A 17,516-nucleotide genomic window follows, 5' to 3' on the forward strand; every position below is an offset into this window, starting at 1 on the left:
TGATGGAAATTAAAATTCAGTTATGCACAAAAACAGCACTTTAAAATGCTTTTATTAAATAAAATGACATTCATTATGCTTGATACATAGGAAAGAAAAGCTTACCAAAACACACTTTTTTCTTTAGATTTCAAACTAAGGAAGCATATGTAGTTAAACTCACTAACTGATTTTGTTTCTGATCACCATGTCATTTAAGATTTTTAGAACTAGTAGATCTCATCATCTTATGCCTAGTTTTTATTCAGATATTGGAGAGAGAAAGCAGAAAAAACTGTTTTAAAATTCCGAATTGATTTATTAACTTTGAATCAGCAAGTCATTGAATTGAACTAGCTGAATAACGTGAAAAGAAAAAAATGATTCTGTGCACCTGCAGAAGAGGCTATTGGAGTCAAAAGTTGGCTTAGTACTTCAAATTCTGGTTCCACATGTTTAGCCAGTGACTTTCACCAGTTCAGTCATTTGAGTTTCTTTTAAAACTTGGCAGTCAACATGTACTGCTTAGTATTTTAATCTATTATAGTAAGTTTAGGCCTTAACATAGGTTGTCAGAACTTAAATCTATTTAAAAATTTGATTTTTTTTTTTAAATCTGTACTTTTAAAAAATAAATTGTCTTCTTTAACCACCCTGTTAGGTGGTGGTGTAAGCAGTAGTTAAAACATGAAACTGCCTGTGAGATCTGAGCTGCAGAGCAGTCCACAGTGCATCATCCTAGAGAAAGAAAGTATCTTTTTCAAGAGTGATCCTGACTATACTGTGCTTGGTCAGTTGATCGAGACCTGCAACTTTCGTAGAGGAGGCAGGAAGAAGAAAATAGCGTTAGGCAGGCAGGTGTCTATGGCTCCTATTTTCATGCTGTAGAAGAGTATGTATAATCCCTACATAGCAATTGCTGCTTTTGTAGCATTTCATACAGTATACTCCAGATGTTTCATCTCATTAACACTCCTGCAAGTCATGCACAGCGCTAAGATAAAAGCAATATAAAGTGTACCGAGAAAGAAAATTAATAGGCTTACAAAGTACAGAGAGTTGAGAAACGTAACATGAAGTTCTCTCTTCTGGACTGCACTTGCTCATTTGCTATTGCGTACTTGTCACTGAACTACAGAAGACCGTACCCTTTATCTTGCTAGTGAGTATAGGATTATAATGTTTGATCTTTCCTGTGTGTACAGACCATGGAACTAAAGTGGCTGCTGTGTGCGACATTGCTGATACTTGGATTAGTTGATGTCCAGACACATGATGAGGAAGATGACCATGGTGATGATGTAATTGATATTGAGGATGACTTGGAAGATGGTGTTGAGGAGGTAGAAGAGACAAAGCCTGAAGCCAGCAGCCCTCCTCCATCCCCAAAGGTTTGACTTAAATTTACAATGATAAAACAGAATTATACTTGGGTAGTCTGATTATTGTAACCTGTCTCATCTTGGTCTGATCTGGAGACTATCTTGAGCATAAAAACACAATATGCCAACAGAGTAATTGCAATGCTTCTTTAAAATGAATGCAAAGGCACTTGAGCTGCATTTCTTCCATAGGAAAATTTCTTTAAGGCCATTTTGAATCTTGTGATGTGATACCAGGATTTAGCAGTACTAGTACTCTTAGACTTTGGTATTTTTATCTTCAAAATAAAATTATAACTTTCAAGCAATGGCATCCAGATTTTGGGGAGTGTAAATAACTTAAGATGTTTCAAGCAGAAAACTTGTCTGAGTCAGGAAAAGTGGGATGAACTCAAAGCCTTGTAGTTTCCTAGGGCAGCAAAGATGTTTAAAGGTCTGTTTAAACTTTTTTTCTCCTCCTCCAATAGGTTACCTATAAGCCCCCAGTACCAACAGGAGAGGTTTATTTTGTGGAAAACTTTGATAAGGGAACCCTGGAAGGGTAAGTGTAATCTTCAAGATTTAATGTAAATGAATTAGTCACTTTGGACCTTCAGTAAGCTGTAATTAAATACCTTTCCAGAGCACCCATTCTTGAATAGCTAATGTTAATATGACTAGAGTTCAAATGACCCCACATATAACTAGCTTACAATACATTTCTCCTAACTTTCATATCTCTTGAAACCTTGGAGGATGTTCAAATAAGCATTTGTTAGGTGCCCATTAAGAGGGGCAATGTACCATGTGCACATACAGAATCACGTACGCTGGCTTTCAGTAGCCTCTCTTGGTAATATGACAAGATGGAGATAATGGCGCTACAAGCACTATCCCTAGTGGAGTACTGATAATAGGAACACTGGTACAAAGCCGCTTTGCCTACTTCTGAATTTGCTTCATGTGTTGGAGAACTTAGCGCAGAACTCCCAAAGAGACTGATCAATGATGGGGTTCAGAATACAGTAGGGTCTAGTTAAAGGGTAGTTGCAGTGGCTGGGTGTTTCTTTAGAGCTGGCTTTGTATAAAAGTCTGTAACTGTATGGCTGTCCCTTACCTCTGCTGGGGATATCATTTCAGATGGGTTCTTTCGAAGGCCAAGAAGGATGACACAGATGATGAAATTGCAAAATATGATGGTGAGTGCCATCTAGCTTTTGTTCCGAAGGTATATTTTTTGGTTGTCTGTACTGCAGAGTTAGACTTGAGGTGCAAATCTTACCCTGACTAAACACACATGAGAATATCCTACATATGAAAAGTGGGTGGGCATTTGGGTGTTGTTTTTACCTACTTTATGTCCAGTGAGCTGTGGCTTTTGCAGCAAGTCCTCCTGAGTGTTGAAATGTGTTCCGTTCCTAATTAAAATTTCATCTTTTGAAGGCTAGTCTATACACCAATTTCTAACTTGAGTAATATAACTGAATGTGACTTCTGGAAATGCTGTTATAACCCATTGCATAGAATAACAATTTTTAGTTTCTTGTTAAAGTTCATTAAAATAAGAAAACGAGGAATTGTGGGTTCTAATAGTAATGAAATGGTGTATGTTCCTTGCAGGTAAATGGGAAGTAGAGGAAATGAAGGACACTAAACTTCCAGGGGACAAAGGACTTGTACTGGTTTCCCGGGCCAAGCATCATGCGATCTCTGCCAAACTGACAAAACCCTTCATATTTAATACCAAACCCCTCATTGTACAGTAAGTGGAAAATAACAAGTGTTTACTGCACCAGAAAGGGCAGGTGGCTGTTAGCGGCTTGTTCCAGTATTACATAGTTTGGTTGACCAAACCGTAGTAAAGCATGGTAGCCCATTACCACACAGAATATTGGCTACCACTCTTATGTGCAAATAAATAAAGAGGTATTGTAATGTACAATAACTTTCCATTTCAAGTTCTTGGAACTTGCTTTTTCCATCTGAATAAACTAGCTGTCTGAATTTCTGGAAATTAGCCTTTCCTTGCAGTGTGACATTGACAACTGCAGTTGTTTCCACTTCTGTGCTACAGCTGTAATAGCAAGGGCCTAGTGAACTGACTTGTCTGTTGAGATTTACAGGAGTCAAACAGCAGGGACTATGTAAAGACAATTCATGAGTGAATAGATTTTTGTCCAGCAAATTGTCCTTTCTCTTTCCCTGGTAGCAAGGCAAACCCAGCTTGTTAGTGGTCTTCAGCTGATTCAGCTCTTTTGCCATGGGACACACAAAGCTTGTCCAATATAGCAACAATTGTTAGATTGGTCATGGCAGATATACAAGAATCCAGATTTATTGGGAGTAGCTGATCTGTGGGACTTTCCCAGCAAGAAAGGAGGGTAATCAGCTCATCAGTTTGATTAACTCATTATCTCATGCATTCTGCCTGTTGCCTAGCTGTTCACTTTGTGGTTCTTATGTATCTGCCTAAGATCCATTATGAAATGTGGGAAACACTCATTTAAAAAAACCTTTCTAATTTGTATGGAAGCTCTGTTACATCCTTATATGAAGGGAATGTTGTCTACTTCATTCCATGTACTATAATGTGCCCTCTGCTTCTCTGCCCAAAATGAAAATCAGGTATGAAGTGAATTTCCAAAATGGGATTGAGTGTGGCGGTGCCTATGTGAAGCTGCTATCTAAAACCACCGAGCTGAACCTGGTGAGTGGTGTGCATGCTGTTTAGTTACTACTCCCCAAAGACAAGCCTGTCTTTCTCTTGCTCCTTCCCAAAGAAACTCTTATGATCCTAATGGCCTGAAGGCAGTTGTTCGTGTTTAGGGGCAGACTTGCAAAAGTAGTCTGCACCCAGAAGCTTGCGTTGTCCTGAGTGGGAGCAGATGGATGCTGAATTCTTCTGAAAATCCGGTTACCACAATTGACTCTCTGGGATGCTGTAGGTGGTGAGCATTCCTGCTCCTCCCCCATAAGAATCCACAACATCTTTTTTTTTTTTTTTTTAAATTAACTGCCACACACTTTTGGGATTCCTTTTCCTTCTCCCTCTCCCCCCCATAAGAGTAGCCATCTCATATGGGAGGTCTGTAGAGGGCACGCTAAATCGTGTATCTTGTAAATTTCCCTTTAGCCCTTCCACAATTAGACTGTGCTCTTTATGTGGAGGGAAGCTGACTGACTGGGATTAGACAATTGTCTTCTAAAGTGAGTTCCAGAGAGAGTCTGCAAAGAGAAATAGACTAAGATGATCCTAATCATATTTCTCTACACCAGACTTCTTACATTTCAGTGTGCTTGTAAGGAGTGTGGTGTCTGAAGTACTAGAGACTTGCTGCTTGCAGGATGGGCTAGCAGGATGTACTACGTTCAGTAAATGTCTTGGACTAAACACATCTTGTACCTGGCCCATGGGCCACTATTCCAAAAGCATTATCTGAAAGATATAAAACTGAGAGTATTTTGTGTGCAGCAGCTACTGGATATTTTTGATCAAAGCCCTCCAGTTTTCCGTAGTCTTCCCCTCATGGAAATAGAAGTCAAAACCATTGTCCCGACTCTTTCCCCTTCACTGTTTTGTCAGAATCTTTCTTGATACAGATCCACATCTGACCAGGATATGCCATTCAAGATGTGAAAGGCCACTTAATGATTGTGCAATCACTTCTTCAGTTCTTTGTGAACTGAATGCGTGAATAGGGTCAGTGAGAGTAGACAAGCTTGCTTGCAATGATTTTTGTTAAAGGGATGGCATTATCAGACATCTAGTTAATTCTTAAAAGCTTCATATAATACATCAGCCCTATGCTTGGTACTAACTTTTGTGGTTTTTCAGCTGAGTTTACTCTGTTAATGCCTCTGATGTTCCCTGTTGTGAGAGAGAACTACCCAGACTGGGAAACTGAGACTGACTAGACACAGCAATGTCAAATGCACAGCAAAGATTTCAGTTTCTTTCAGTGCTGATAATGGCTGTTGACAATAGCTTTGTTTTAAAAACAAATATTTTTTGCATTGTGGGGTTTCTGTGACTTAGATTAGCTAGACATCAATTAAAAAAATTCCAACAGGTTATTTTACATTTGCACAACTTTATGGCTTAATGCTTTTAATCTTACCTGTCACTCCTTGAAAACGGCCTTCTACTAATGAGGGAAAAGTAAAGACAGTTGGACAGGATGATGGAAAATGCAGGGCCCAGCTAAGCAGCAGTAGGGAGATGGATTGGATTGTCCTAACTGGCCTCTTCCACTTCGAATTTCTGTGACTGTATCAACCATCTGTTGCTGGTTTTGATCTCAAGTATAATCAAGCAGCTTAATGAGTGAAGTGCATTTGCGGTGAACACTGTGTTGTCTAAACCTGAACTCTAGAATGATTTATTCCAACTGTTCTCTTTAAAGGATCAGTTTCATGACAAAACTGCCTACACAATCATGTTTGGTCCTGATAAATGTGGAGAAGATTATAAATTACACTTCATCTTTCGGCACAAGAACCCCAAAACTGGCAAATACGAAGAGAAGCATGCAAAGCGTCCAGATGCAGATCTGAAGACCTACTTTACTGATAAGAAGACCCACCTCTATACTCTGGGTAAAGCAACCATAAACTTGGGGGAGGGGAGTGGTTTTTTTGTTTTTTTTTAAGTGCAGATCTCAAAAAGTTTGAGGGTGGAAATTTATTTTGTGTCTTTGGTGCAAGAGAAATGGAAAGGAGTCCTAAAACAGTAACTGAATATACTATGTATGTGGACTTCATACAACTAAAACATACGTTCTAAATCCTCATGCAAAAATTGTTGTTTCTTTGTTCTGTTCTTCCGTGCAAGAAATTGCATCAAGGAGCATGCATTGCTTTGAGTCTTAACTCTTGCAGGGAAAAAATGGGACTCTGAACTTGGTAGGTAAAGGAAAATTGGCTTTCCAAATATGGGTCTTAAATACCTTAACTTATAGTATAATTATATGCATTCCGTTACTGACTTGGGATCTCACGTGCTCTCTAGTTGCGTGCATAGCTATCCATTCTTTAACTTTTTGGGACAGTAGGCTCTAAACTCCGGAGGAAATAGCAATGCTGTGTCTCCCTGGGACAAAATGTTAGAAGCCCTCCTTTCAGGCATCTGTTTCAATATGTCACTTTAATTGGCTTTCATTTTCACTGGCTGTTCCATTGAGGTTTTCAGAGCTGAAAAAGTCAGATAGGGAAAATGCATTGGAGAGTGAAGGCCAGTCACACCCATGCTAAAATAGTGATAGGAGCATAAGAATTGCCACACTAGATAAGATCAGTGGTTGTGGTACAATATTCTGTTTACAGCTGGGGCTATCCTCGGAAGCCCCGAGAAATGTTCAAGGGGCCCTGCAGTAGGAATAACTTACCTTATAGAGACAGTCTCTTCCTAACACCTATCTGTTGAAGGCTGGCTTATGCCCTTAACTATGAAGGAATTACTCCGTTCAGAACTCTTGGTTTAGTTCTTAGTCCTGTTATCCTAATTCTGAATGTTCTTCTTGGCCATATGAATACTGAATCCTGCTAAGATCTTAGGTTTCAGAGTAGCAGCCGTGTTAGTCTGTATCTGTAAAAAGAACAGGAGTCCTTGTGGCACCTTAGAGACTAATACATTTATTGAGCATAAGCTTTTGTAGGCTACAGCCCACTTCATCGGATGCATAGAATCTATGCTCAAATAAATTTGTTAGTCTCTAAGGTGCCACAAGGATTCCTGTTCTTTTTGCTAAGATCTTACACTCTTAGCTTGGGCCTACACTCTGCTAGGCAGCTATTGGCTTTGGAGCTCTAACTTTTACAACTGCACAGCCAAATCTTCTCCTTTAGAATCAGCTTTTCTAGATATTTTGCTGCTAGATCTGGACGCGGCTAGTAATGAAACAAGGCTCCTGACTTCATGAATGAAAGCAGTATAGAAACTCTGAGCTGCTGTTTTACTGGTTTCAAGATTAAACACCGAGTTTTGGTTTTTCTGCATTTCTTCTTTGTGCAGAATAGAATGTGCAGCTGTGCTCTGAGGCTGACTAACTGAAGGGGGAGCTTTCTAAGCAGTGTGGGCAGGTGTGGGATCTAGTCTTAAAAGTGACTTAAAAAAAAAAAGGCATAGTGGGGTCCAATGTTTTGTGGTCTTAATTATTTCTTTATCAAATGTGATGGATATATGTATAAAAAGGACTCTCTCTAATTGCTGGTCCATATTGAAACTGGGTTTGTCTAACTTCATGCCTCATTGCCAGTAATAAAGATATCCTTGGTGAACTTATCAAACCTCCCCCACCCCCTTCCATTGACAGTTGGGAACTTGTTAAACAGTTCTGTTGATGGATGGGGCAGAATAGAATCCACAGTTCTGCTAGTTTTACATGTGATGACTCTGCAAGGCTAAAAGGAGTAAAAAGCTTCTTAATTTCACAAAAGGCCAGAGATGGGGCCCTGAATTTATACAGATCCATTAAGGGTGGTGCAGGTTTTTTCCACAGTTACTTTTCAAGTAAATAAGGAATTACACTTCTCAGTCTTTAAAGTTCCTGTCCTTTCTGTTAAGAAAATAGAAGTGGCAAAGCCTGATTTATATTGGGGGCGGGGGGGAAGAAACCTGATAAATCTCACTATACTAGGTGCTTCTCTTTATAAGTAGGGTAACAGGTGTGAGTGTGTATAGAGCAGAACTTTTTCCAGATGTAATTGATTTGAGGGGTCTATGTAATACTCACGCCTATTGGGTATCCAGAATAGGACTCTCCATAAAAATCTTTGTCTTTATTCCTTGACACAAGACTAAATAGGTTATTTGTTTCCCCTTGGCAGCCCCATTTGGGCATTATTGTTTACTGTGGAGATAACTTCAGCTAGAAGGATGATTGTAATAGTTTTGAGGTTTGGAAAAGGGCGGTAGAGTAGAAAGTGGCAATGAGATTCTGTAGAGCTCAATTTTCTCCTTATGTTAGCCAAAAAGGCTCCATTAACTCTTTCTCCCTGTCCCTGTTCATCTAGTCTTGAATCCTGATAATAGTTTTGAAATCCTGGTTGATCAGACTGTGGTGAATAGTGGGAATCTCCTAAATGATGTGACTCCTGCTGTGAATCCAGCCCGAGAGATTGAGGATCCAGATGACCAGAAACCAGAGGACTGGGACGAGAGACCCAAGATCCCAGACCCAGATGCTGTTAAACCAGAGGATTGGTGAGTAGCTTGGGTGGTGGAATTGGGGAAAGCTGTTGCTAGATAACCTAGTGCTGGTCTAAAACAGTTCTTAGCTAGTCATTTGTCCATTTTATTTTTATTTTTTAGTCCCCTGTACTCAAGTTAACTGGCTAGTGTTGACCAATCTAACACTGGACATGCAGTCATTTGTGTGTTAAGCTATTTATCTGTTTAAACTATAGCTAAGCTTGGCAGAATTCAATTTTTATCTTATAATTTGGGTGAATGATTATTTTAAAGATTTTTCTTTTAATTTGTATTTCAATTTTCACAATTTGTGGAAATTATGGGGGTCAGACAATTATTGAATGAGTAGACACTGAGATTCAAAAAGTTAATGCTTTAACTGTTAAAACACACGTCAACATGTCAAAACATACATTAATTTATGGCTATTTACTTTAAGTTCTGAAGCAACATTTTTCTTTGTCTATCTCTATTTTGATTGGAATATTTTTTTGTCAGTTTGTGTGCATGGTAAAATTGATGTTTTATTTAGATGTAAAAAATGAATTATTCCAAGCTTAACGGTAGCATCTGACTGGTAGTAGACTGCAGATTGATTCCATGCCCTTGCACTTGAATAAATATCAGAATGACGTTCAGCACTAATTAATATTGGCAAGCCAGGTAACATTTACATGAAGTTCCTTGCTTAGCCATAGATGTGCTTCATTTGATGTCTGATCAAGCATAGGATCAAGTGCTAGAACACTTAAAATAAAGAATACCTGGAGTTTATTTTGGCAAAAAAGCTCTTGTGATGGGGATCAAATGGACAGTTTGAAATCTGACACCTTCAATCCAGATAGCCATTGAGAGACTGACAGTTATGAACATGAGTGGCCATACTGGGTCAAAGTTCCATTTAGCCTAGAATCTTGTCTTCCGACAGTGGACAGTGCCAGATGCTTTAAATGCAATGAACATAACATGGCAGTTATTGAGAGATCCATCTACTGGCAGTTAGAGGTTCAGGGAAACCCAGAGCGTGGGGTTGCATTCCTGACTATCTTGGCTGATAGCCATAAGTGGACCTCTCCTCCATGAATTTATCTAGTTCCTTTTTGAACTCACTTATGCTTTTGGCCTTCACAACATCCCCTGGCAACTAGTTCAACAGGCTTGCTGCATGTTGTGAAGAAGTACTTATGTTCTTGTCTTTAACCTGCTGCCTGTGAATTTCATTTGGTGACCCCTGGTTCTTGTGTTTGGGAAGGAATAAATAATACTTCCTTATTAGAACATAAGAACATAAGAAAGGCCGTACCGGGTCAGACCAAAGGTCCATCTAGCCCAGTATCTGTCTACCGACAGTGGCCAATGCCAGGTGCCCCAGAGGGAGTGAACCTAACAGGCAATGATCAAGTGATCTCTCTCCTGCCATCCATCTCCATCCTCTGACGAACAGAGGCTAGGGACACCAGTCTTACCCATCCTGGCTAATAGCCATTTATGGACTTAGCCACCATGAATTTATCCAGTCCCCTTTTAAACATTGTTATAGTCCTAGCCTTCACAACCTCCTCAGGTAAGGAGTTCCACAAGTTGACTGTGCGCTGCGTGAAGAAGAACTTCCTTTTATTTGTTTTAAACCTGCTGCCTATTAATTTCATTTGGTGACCCCTAGTTCTTGTATTATGGGAATAAGTAAATAACTTTTCCTTATCCACTTTCTCAACATCACTCATGATTTTATATACCTCTATCATGTCCCCCCTTAGTCTTCTCTTTTCCAAGCTGAAGAGTCCTAGCCTCTTTAATCTTTCCTCGTATGGGACCCTCTCTAAACCCCTAATCATTTTAGTTGCCCTTTTCTGAACCTTTTCTAGTGCTAGAATATCTTTTTTGAGGTGAGGAGACCACATCTGTACACAGTATTCGAGATGTGGGCGTACCATGGATTTATATAAGGGCAATAATATATTCTCAGTCTTATTGTCTATCCCCTTTTTAATGATTCCTAACATCCTGTTTGCTTTTTTGACCGCCTCTGCACACTGCGTGGACATCTTCAGAGAACTCTCCACGATGACGCCAAGATCTTTTTCCTGACTCGTTGTAGCTAAATTAGCCCCCATCATGTTGTATGTATAGTTGGGGTTATTTTTTCCAATGTGCATTACTTTACATTTATCCACATTAAATTTCATTTGCCATTTTGTTGCCCAATCACTTAGTTTTGTGAGATCTTTTTGAAGTTCTTCACAATCTGCTTTGGTCTTAACTATCTTGAGAAGTTTAGTATCATCTGCAAACTTTGCCACCTCACTGTTTACCCCTTTCTCCAGATCATTTATGAATAAATTATGTTCTTATTACTTTCTCCACACCATCATGATTTTATAGACTTCTATCCTATCTCTTTTCTAAGCTGAACAGTCCCAGTGTTTTACATCTCTCCTCATATGGAAGCTGTTCCATACCGATGATCGTTTTTGTTGCCCTTTTCTGTATTCAAGATGTGGGCGTACCATGGATTTATATAGTGGTATTATGATTTCTGTTTTATCTATCCCTTTCCTAGTGGTTCTTACCATTGTTAGCTTTTTTGACTGCCACTGCACATTGAACAGATGTTTTCTGAAAACATCCATGATGACTCCAAAAATCTTTCTTCAGTAGTAACAGCTAATTTAGACCCCATCATTTTGTGTGTATAGTTGGGATTGTTATCCACTTAATTTAATATTGTGTGCCATTTTGTTGGCCAGTCACCCCGTTTTGTGAGATCCTGTTGTAACTCTCTTTTTAGTTAGCTTTGAACTCTTAGTAACTTCGTATCATCTGCAAACTTTGCCACCTCACTGTTACCCCCTTTTCCAGATCAATTATGGATATGTTGTCTTCTGTTCTCGATAGTCATAAAATGCTAAATCAACACAATTGAATTTTGATTAGTGTTCCCTTGTCAATTTGACTAATGACATATGGTAAATTAAAAGTTCAGGGGTAATAGAATTTGTTCCTGAGCGAGAACACATTTTTACTGGGTACAATATATCACATATTTGCTCATTAACATGCTTTCCCTGGGCTGCTTCTTTCTGAGGATACATGAAATGTTATCATTTCTCTCCATTGTGTTGGGAGGAATGTGCCCTGGGACAGATAAAGGAATAGGAGCTTCGTCTGACTAACATGGTGGGGTAGCAAAAAACCTCCCATAGTTACTACCTAGCCTTCTCATATTCAAAACATAATTGCTCAGTCAGTTGGTAGTCCTCTTCATTTACTCATTGTCTTAGGAATCAGGCTAGATGAGGATCTGTATCTAGTGCAACAGTGTCTTAAGCCTTATGGTTTGTTTTTTTTGCCAAATCTTTTTGGCAGGAATATATAATAGCAACCTTGTATCTCTTTCCCAAGGGATGAGGATGCTCCTGCAAAGATTTCAGATGATGATGCTGTGAAGCCAGAAGGTTGGCTGGATGATGAGCCAGAATATGTAGCTGATCCTGATGCAGAAAAACCAGAGGACTGGTATGCTGTTACTAGACTTCCATTTGTCTATCTTGTATGAAAGCAGTAATTGCTGTGTGTCAGTTTATCAGATACTCACTTTGTGACCCAAAGGCACTGACTGGGTTTCAGGAGTATAATGCGGCACTTGAGCTACATGGACCAGACACAAACTGTTAGGGGAAGGTGTTGCTGTGATGGACTTCCCCGGGGTGCATCCTGGAACTGGGGTACCGCTGAGCCCTCTATCTCACCATCCTGGGCTCCCTCACTCACTGTGATGCTGTGACAAGCTGCAGACTCCTCCAGATCCTGCTCTTACACAAACATTCATAGGCAGGGACACCCCCAGCTGCAGTTACATGAAAGTTTTTCATAGCCACTAATGAGCTAACAGTAGAGGCTCTAGCCAATCCCCCTCCCCAGCCTAAGACCCCAGAGCTGTACCGACTTGCTCTGGTCAAAAGCCTGACCAGTTTAAGTTTATTTCCCAGTTGTCCACCCATATCTCCCCTCCCCCCCATTAATATGGGGAGGACAATGCACCAGCCCCTGCTCTTGAGCAGATTTCCCTTTTTGCACTTCAAACACACACTGTTTTAGATAAAAATATAAAACAGATTTATGACCTACAGAAAGATTGTAAGTGATTATAAGTAGTAGCATACAGATCAAAGTTGGTTACCTAAAACAATAAACAAAATTGCAATCTAAATTCTATACACTAGACAGGATTTGAATCGAGTAGTATCTCACTCTGATAGTACAAGCAGTTTACAGATCTTTCATACTTGGGCTGGGATTCCTTCTTTCCTGCCTGGGACCACCTTCCCCAGTTCAGTTTTTGTTCCTAAGGTGTTTCCAGGTGTTGAGTTGTAGGGAGAGTGAGGCCCAGTGGTGATGTCACCTCCCCCTTTATAGCGTCTTCCATGTGGAAGGAATTTTTGTTCCAATTTCCAAGCACATCTCCCTGCACAGTTTGTGGAAAAGTACAGGCACAAGATGGAGTCCAGAATCACATGATTTAGTCACATGCCCTTACATGCTTCGATGAGTCATAGCAGCCATTAATCATATACTGGCTGAACCATTCACAGGGAAGTCCATCAAGTGAGGATAAGCTTTTTCCATGGCCCATTATGTTCATCGATGGGTCATTATCTTGAATAGTCCACTCCCAATGCGCTGGCTAGACTGAATGTAAACTAACTTGCGGGAGTTACCCAGGAGCAAGCACACTTGAAATACAGATCCATAGTCCATATTCATAACTCCATATACAAAAATTATACATGCATACAAATAGGATAATCATATTCCGCAAACCATAACTTTTCCATTGACACCTCACGTGACATACTTTGTACAAGATACACGATAATTATATCACTATGGTGAATATGGGGTGCAGAGTGTCATTTGGGGGCACAGTGTGTCACAGTTGCTAATTATGTTTCTGCTGGAGTAAGACACAGATCTGAGTAGCAAGAACAGAACATATAGCCAGTGTCTAGTTTTCTTGTGCTCCATCTGTATCCTTCTGTGGTCTCTTTGGGGGCAGGATCATCTTTTGGTTCTGGCACAGTGGTATCCTGGTCCATGACTGAGGCTCTTAGGTGTGGTTATAATACCAATAAATTTACTCTTAAAACATGACTAATGCTTAGCCCTCTCAGTGCTTTCCATCCATAGAACTCTTTACTACTTTACTTTGGGGATGGGGATGGTACTTTACAATGTAGAAATGGTAAGAAGTCACCCCCACCCTCCTTGTTCTAGGTCTAAAAACAAAAACAAAAAAAAAACCCTTTCCCCTAATGAGTTTGCTTTTCCAGGGATGAGGATATGGATGGAGAATGGGAGGCACCTCAGATTGCAAATCCCAAATGTGAGTCAGCCCCTGGCTGTGGTACCTGGCAACGACCTATGATCGACAATCCCAACTACAAAGGCAAATGGAAGCCTCCTATGATTGATAACCCCAACTACCAGGTAGGTCTCATGCTTCTAGGAAACTTGCTGGCCAGAATCAGAACACTGCTCCCTCTTAGGGTATACCAGTTTACTAAGCAATACAGAAAGACAAGAGACTTCTCATAGTCGCTGTAAAGTGGTGGCATAGCCAGGAATGCAAATCCCATAACCTCAATCCTTGTGCACGCTAAGGGGACTGGTTCAACTTTTTATTCCCCTTAATAAACAAATAAATGTCACAACTTACCCATGAAAGCCGAAAAAATGAAGCTCACAGCTACTGCAGCAGGGGAATGTTTAAATGAGGATGGAGTGGGGGAGAAGCTCTTCTAAATATTTTTCCCAAGAAGATTTGTAGTTGGTTTGTAAACCTCTTTACATAATAAAGATTTACCTAAACTGACTATCCGTTGTAATCAGGAATGCAACTTTTTTGTTACAGGTGTGGGGAAACAAAGTTTTTCGACCCAAATAGAAAAACAGATTTTGTGTGGTGCATGATGCTGAGTTTTCTTTGCCTTCTCCAGGGAATCTGGAAGCCCAGGAAGATCCCAAACCCAGATTTCTTTGAAGATCTAGAACCTTTCAAAATGACTCCCTTCGCTGCTGTGGGCCTTGAACTATGGTCAATGACCTCTGACATCTTCTTTGACAACTTTATCATCTGTACAGACCGAGTTGTGGCAGAAGATTGGGCCAATGATGGTTGGGGTCTAAAAAAGGCAGCTGATGGTGCTGCTGAGGTGAGGAGCAAAAGTTTATTTTTGTATACTTCTAACAAACAATGGGATCTGTTTCTTGTCTAGAAGAGCTTGAAGCTCCTCTAGCTTTTGCTCTTACAAAAAACTATGCTGCTAGTCCTTGTTTGCGGGGAGGGGGGAGAGTTATCTTTAAACATGAACTGATACAAGCTTTCAAATTGAAGGATATAATCTTCTCTACCAAAACCAGGCTACATAAGTATCTGTTACGGATTTTTCCTATTCAAATGTAATGTATTTTGGTAACTTTAAAAAAAAAAATTTTTTTTTGTGGGGCATGCCGCCTTCATCGAATGCTGGACTCCTTTTCCTGTCTTTTTACTATTGGGAGCATAACTTTTTATCTTGGCCATGACAAGTGGCCACCCTCATAGCCTACTGTTGCATGTTTTTAATCGTTATTTTAAATTAGATTGTGCGAATATTGTTCCACATACTTTTCTGACTTCAGAAGACTAAAATCATTCATTGAAGACTAAGGCAGGGACCATCTGTTTGAACAGTGCCAAGCACAGTGTTGTTCTGGTTCATGATTTAGGGCTCCTAGGTGCTACAATAAAGCAAATAATTAGCTTTTGCAATACAGACTAATTCTGTATATATTATGAGGCTGTCCCTACTAAGTATGACTGGAGACAGTTAGCAGTCCCCACGGGTAGCCATAAAATTTGCTGTGTACAGGAGTAAGAGAGCTAAATACACAAGCCTTCAGGATTCAATTTATCTTCTAGCCTGGTGTTGTGGGCCAGATGATGGCAGCTGCTGAAGAGCGTCCCTGGCTGTGGGTAGTGTACATCCTAACTGTGGCTCTTCCTGTGTTCCTTGTTGTCCTCTTCTGCTGTTCTGGAAAGGTATGAATTTCCTTCTGAAATAGTCAAAATGGGGTTGTGCAAGAACCTGAAATGGGCAGTTGTTTATTGTGGGACTCTTCTGACAAATTCTAGAAACAGCCAAGCGCTGCAGAGTACAAAAAGACTGATGCTCCTCAACCTGATGTGAATGAGGAGAAAGAGGAGGGAAAAGACAAGGCAGATGAAGAGGAGGAAGAGGAGGAGGAAGCAGAATCAAATGAAGACAAGCAGGGTAAGCATAATGGAGGCATCTTGAAATGGGGTAGGAACCTGGAACTGATTTACTCTTTCATGTAGAAAATGAGGGCAGTACTATTGGTAGACCTAGACTGAAGTCAGTGGAGAACTTAAGGTGAATCATTTCTCCCTAGACAACAGAATATAAATTAATTTAATTCTTGATGTTTGCTTGGTTAGAAGAGAAGCAAAAGAGTGATGCTGATGTTGGAAGTGCTAGTCAAGAGGAGGAGGAGGATGAGGAGGAAGAGGAAGAAGATGGAAAACCCACATCAGAGGTAAAAGCAACATTTTGGTGCTCTTCTAAGTAGAAGTGATCATGTAGGTGGTCCACTAGTGATATTTAATGATTACATAGCTTTAAAAAAGTGAGGCAACTTTTAAAACACATGATCCAACTCCACTGGCATGTGACAAATATATAGTTGCGCTTAGTCCATGGTGACTTAAAAAATTCTGATGGATACTCTGAAGTTTGAGGCAGTGCTAAGAATTTGAGACTAAAGATATGAAAACAGGAAAGGGAATAACCCCTGTGTCCTGGTCTATACTAGTTTCTATAGTAAAATGGGTTCTAATGGGCTATGATGTCTGAAATATTGGAGAAGCCATAAGCGGGGACACTTGCCTAGAGTTACTGCACCACTACAATGATGGGGCAGGATATGAGAACATGGGTAAACTTGTAAAGCTCTTATACTTACATATATCAGTTTCCCAAACGGGAGGGGCATGCCCCCCACAAGAGCAGCACGATGAGGTTATTGGGGGAGCAAGGACCTGATGGGACTGCAGTGAAGGGGAGGGGGCTTTGTCTGACAGGTTAAACAGTTAATTCTTTGTATGGGTGACCTCACTGCAGGGGCCAGGCTCCCTGCCCTGCTCACTCATCCACTTCCACAACTACCCAGCTGACAGTTACCCTCCTCTGCTGGGAAGGCCATGGGAACTCCGCAAGCAGAGAGCCAGAGGGTGCACCCAAGGAGTACTGACACAATCTGTACCTCTCCCAATCCTTCAGCCTGGGATCGTCAACGTCTTCTGCTAGATAGAGCCTGCACAGGGAAAGTGAAGGACCAGGTTCAGGAGGTGGGCTCTGTTGGGCAGGGGGTTCCAGTACTCATGGGGTGCAGTTTTCTGAGGTGTTCATGATTTGGCTAGTACAAAATCCAGTAATCTGTAATAGTGGCACTGGGATGGACAAGATGATCCAATATTGGTCCTTAAATCTTATATAAACTTTGCAATTTTGAACAGTACCAGAATCACTAGTGCAGTGGTTCTCAAACTTTTGTACTGGTGACCCCTTTCATATAGCAAGCCTCTGAATGTGACCCCCCCTTTTAAAAAGTGTTTTTATAATATATTTAACACCATTGTAAAAGCTGGAGGCGAAGCAGGGTTTGGGGTGGAGGCTGGCAGCTTCAACCCCCCCATGTAATAATCTCATGACCCCCTTCAGGGGTCCCAACCCCCAGTTTGAGAACCCCTGGACTAATGTGTATATGTGGAATGAAATCCTCCAATTTATACAGAGCAGCAGCAAAGCACTACCGTACCAATATGTTTCATTCCTGTTTTGGGAGGGACTTTTTCTAGAGGTGAAAGAATGTTGAGCCTTCCTATACAGTGTGTTTGGGTGGCTTTTTTCAAAAGTACTCCGTATTGG

The 17,516-nt window shown here is 40.5% G+C and overlaps 1 protein-coding gene across 5 annotated transcripts in view; it reads left to right on the forward strand.

Moving 5' to 3' along the window:
• Positions 1–17,516, forward strand: part of CANX (calnexin) — a 72,252-nt gene that overhangs the window by 52,126 nt on the left and 2,610 nt on the right. For all 5 annotated transcript variants that reach the window (XM_045026916.1, XM_045026913.1, XM_045026917.1 and 2 more), the window contains exons 2-14: positions 1,185–1,370; positions 1,829–1,902; positions 2,481–2,539; positions 2,961–3,102; positions 3,966–4,047; positions 5,744–5,936; positions 8,352–8,541; positions 11,932–12,045; positions 13,860–14,016; positions 14,526–14,741; positions 15,491–15,610; positions 15,704–15,842; positions 16,028–16,125. In XM_045026916.1, coding sequence (XP_044882851.1) covers positions 1,188–1,370; positions 1,829–1,902; positions 2,481–2,539; positions 2,961–3,102; positions 3,966–4,047; positions 5,744–5,936; positions 8,352–8,541; positions 11,932–12,045; positions 13,860–14,016; positions 14,526–14,741; positions 15,491–15,610; positions 15,704–15,842; positions 16,028–16,125 — 1,767 coding nt within the window. In that variant the 5' untranslated portion in view covers positions 1,185–1,187. The remainder of the gene's footprint in view (positions 1–1,184; positions 1,371–1,828; positions 1,903–2,480; positions 2,540–2,960; positions 3,103–3,965; positions 4,048–5,743; positions 5,937–8,351; positions 8,542–11,931; positions 12,046–13,859; positions 14,017–14,525; positions 14,742–15,490; positions 15,611–15,703; positions 15,843–16,027; positions 16,126–17,516) is intronic.

This window comes from Mauremys mutica, chromosome 8 (genome assembly GCF_020497125.1).
Source record: "Mauremys mutica isolate MM-2020 ecotype Southern chromosome 8, ASM2049712v1, whole genome shotgun sequence".
NCBI classification, from domain to species: Eukaryota; Metazoa; Chordata; order Testudines; family Geoemydidae; genus Mauremys; species Mauremys mutica.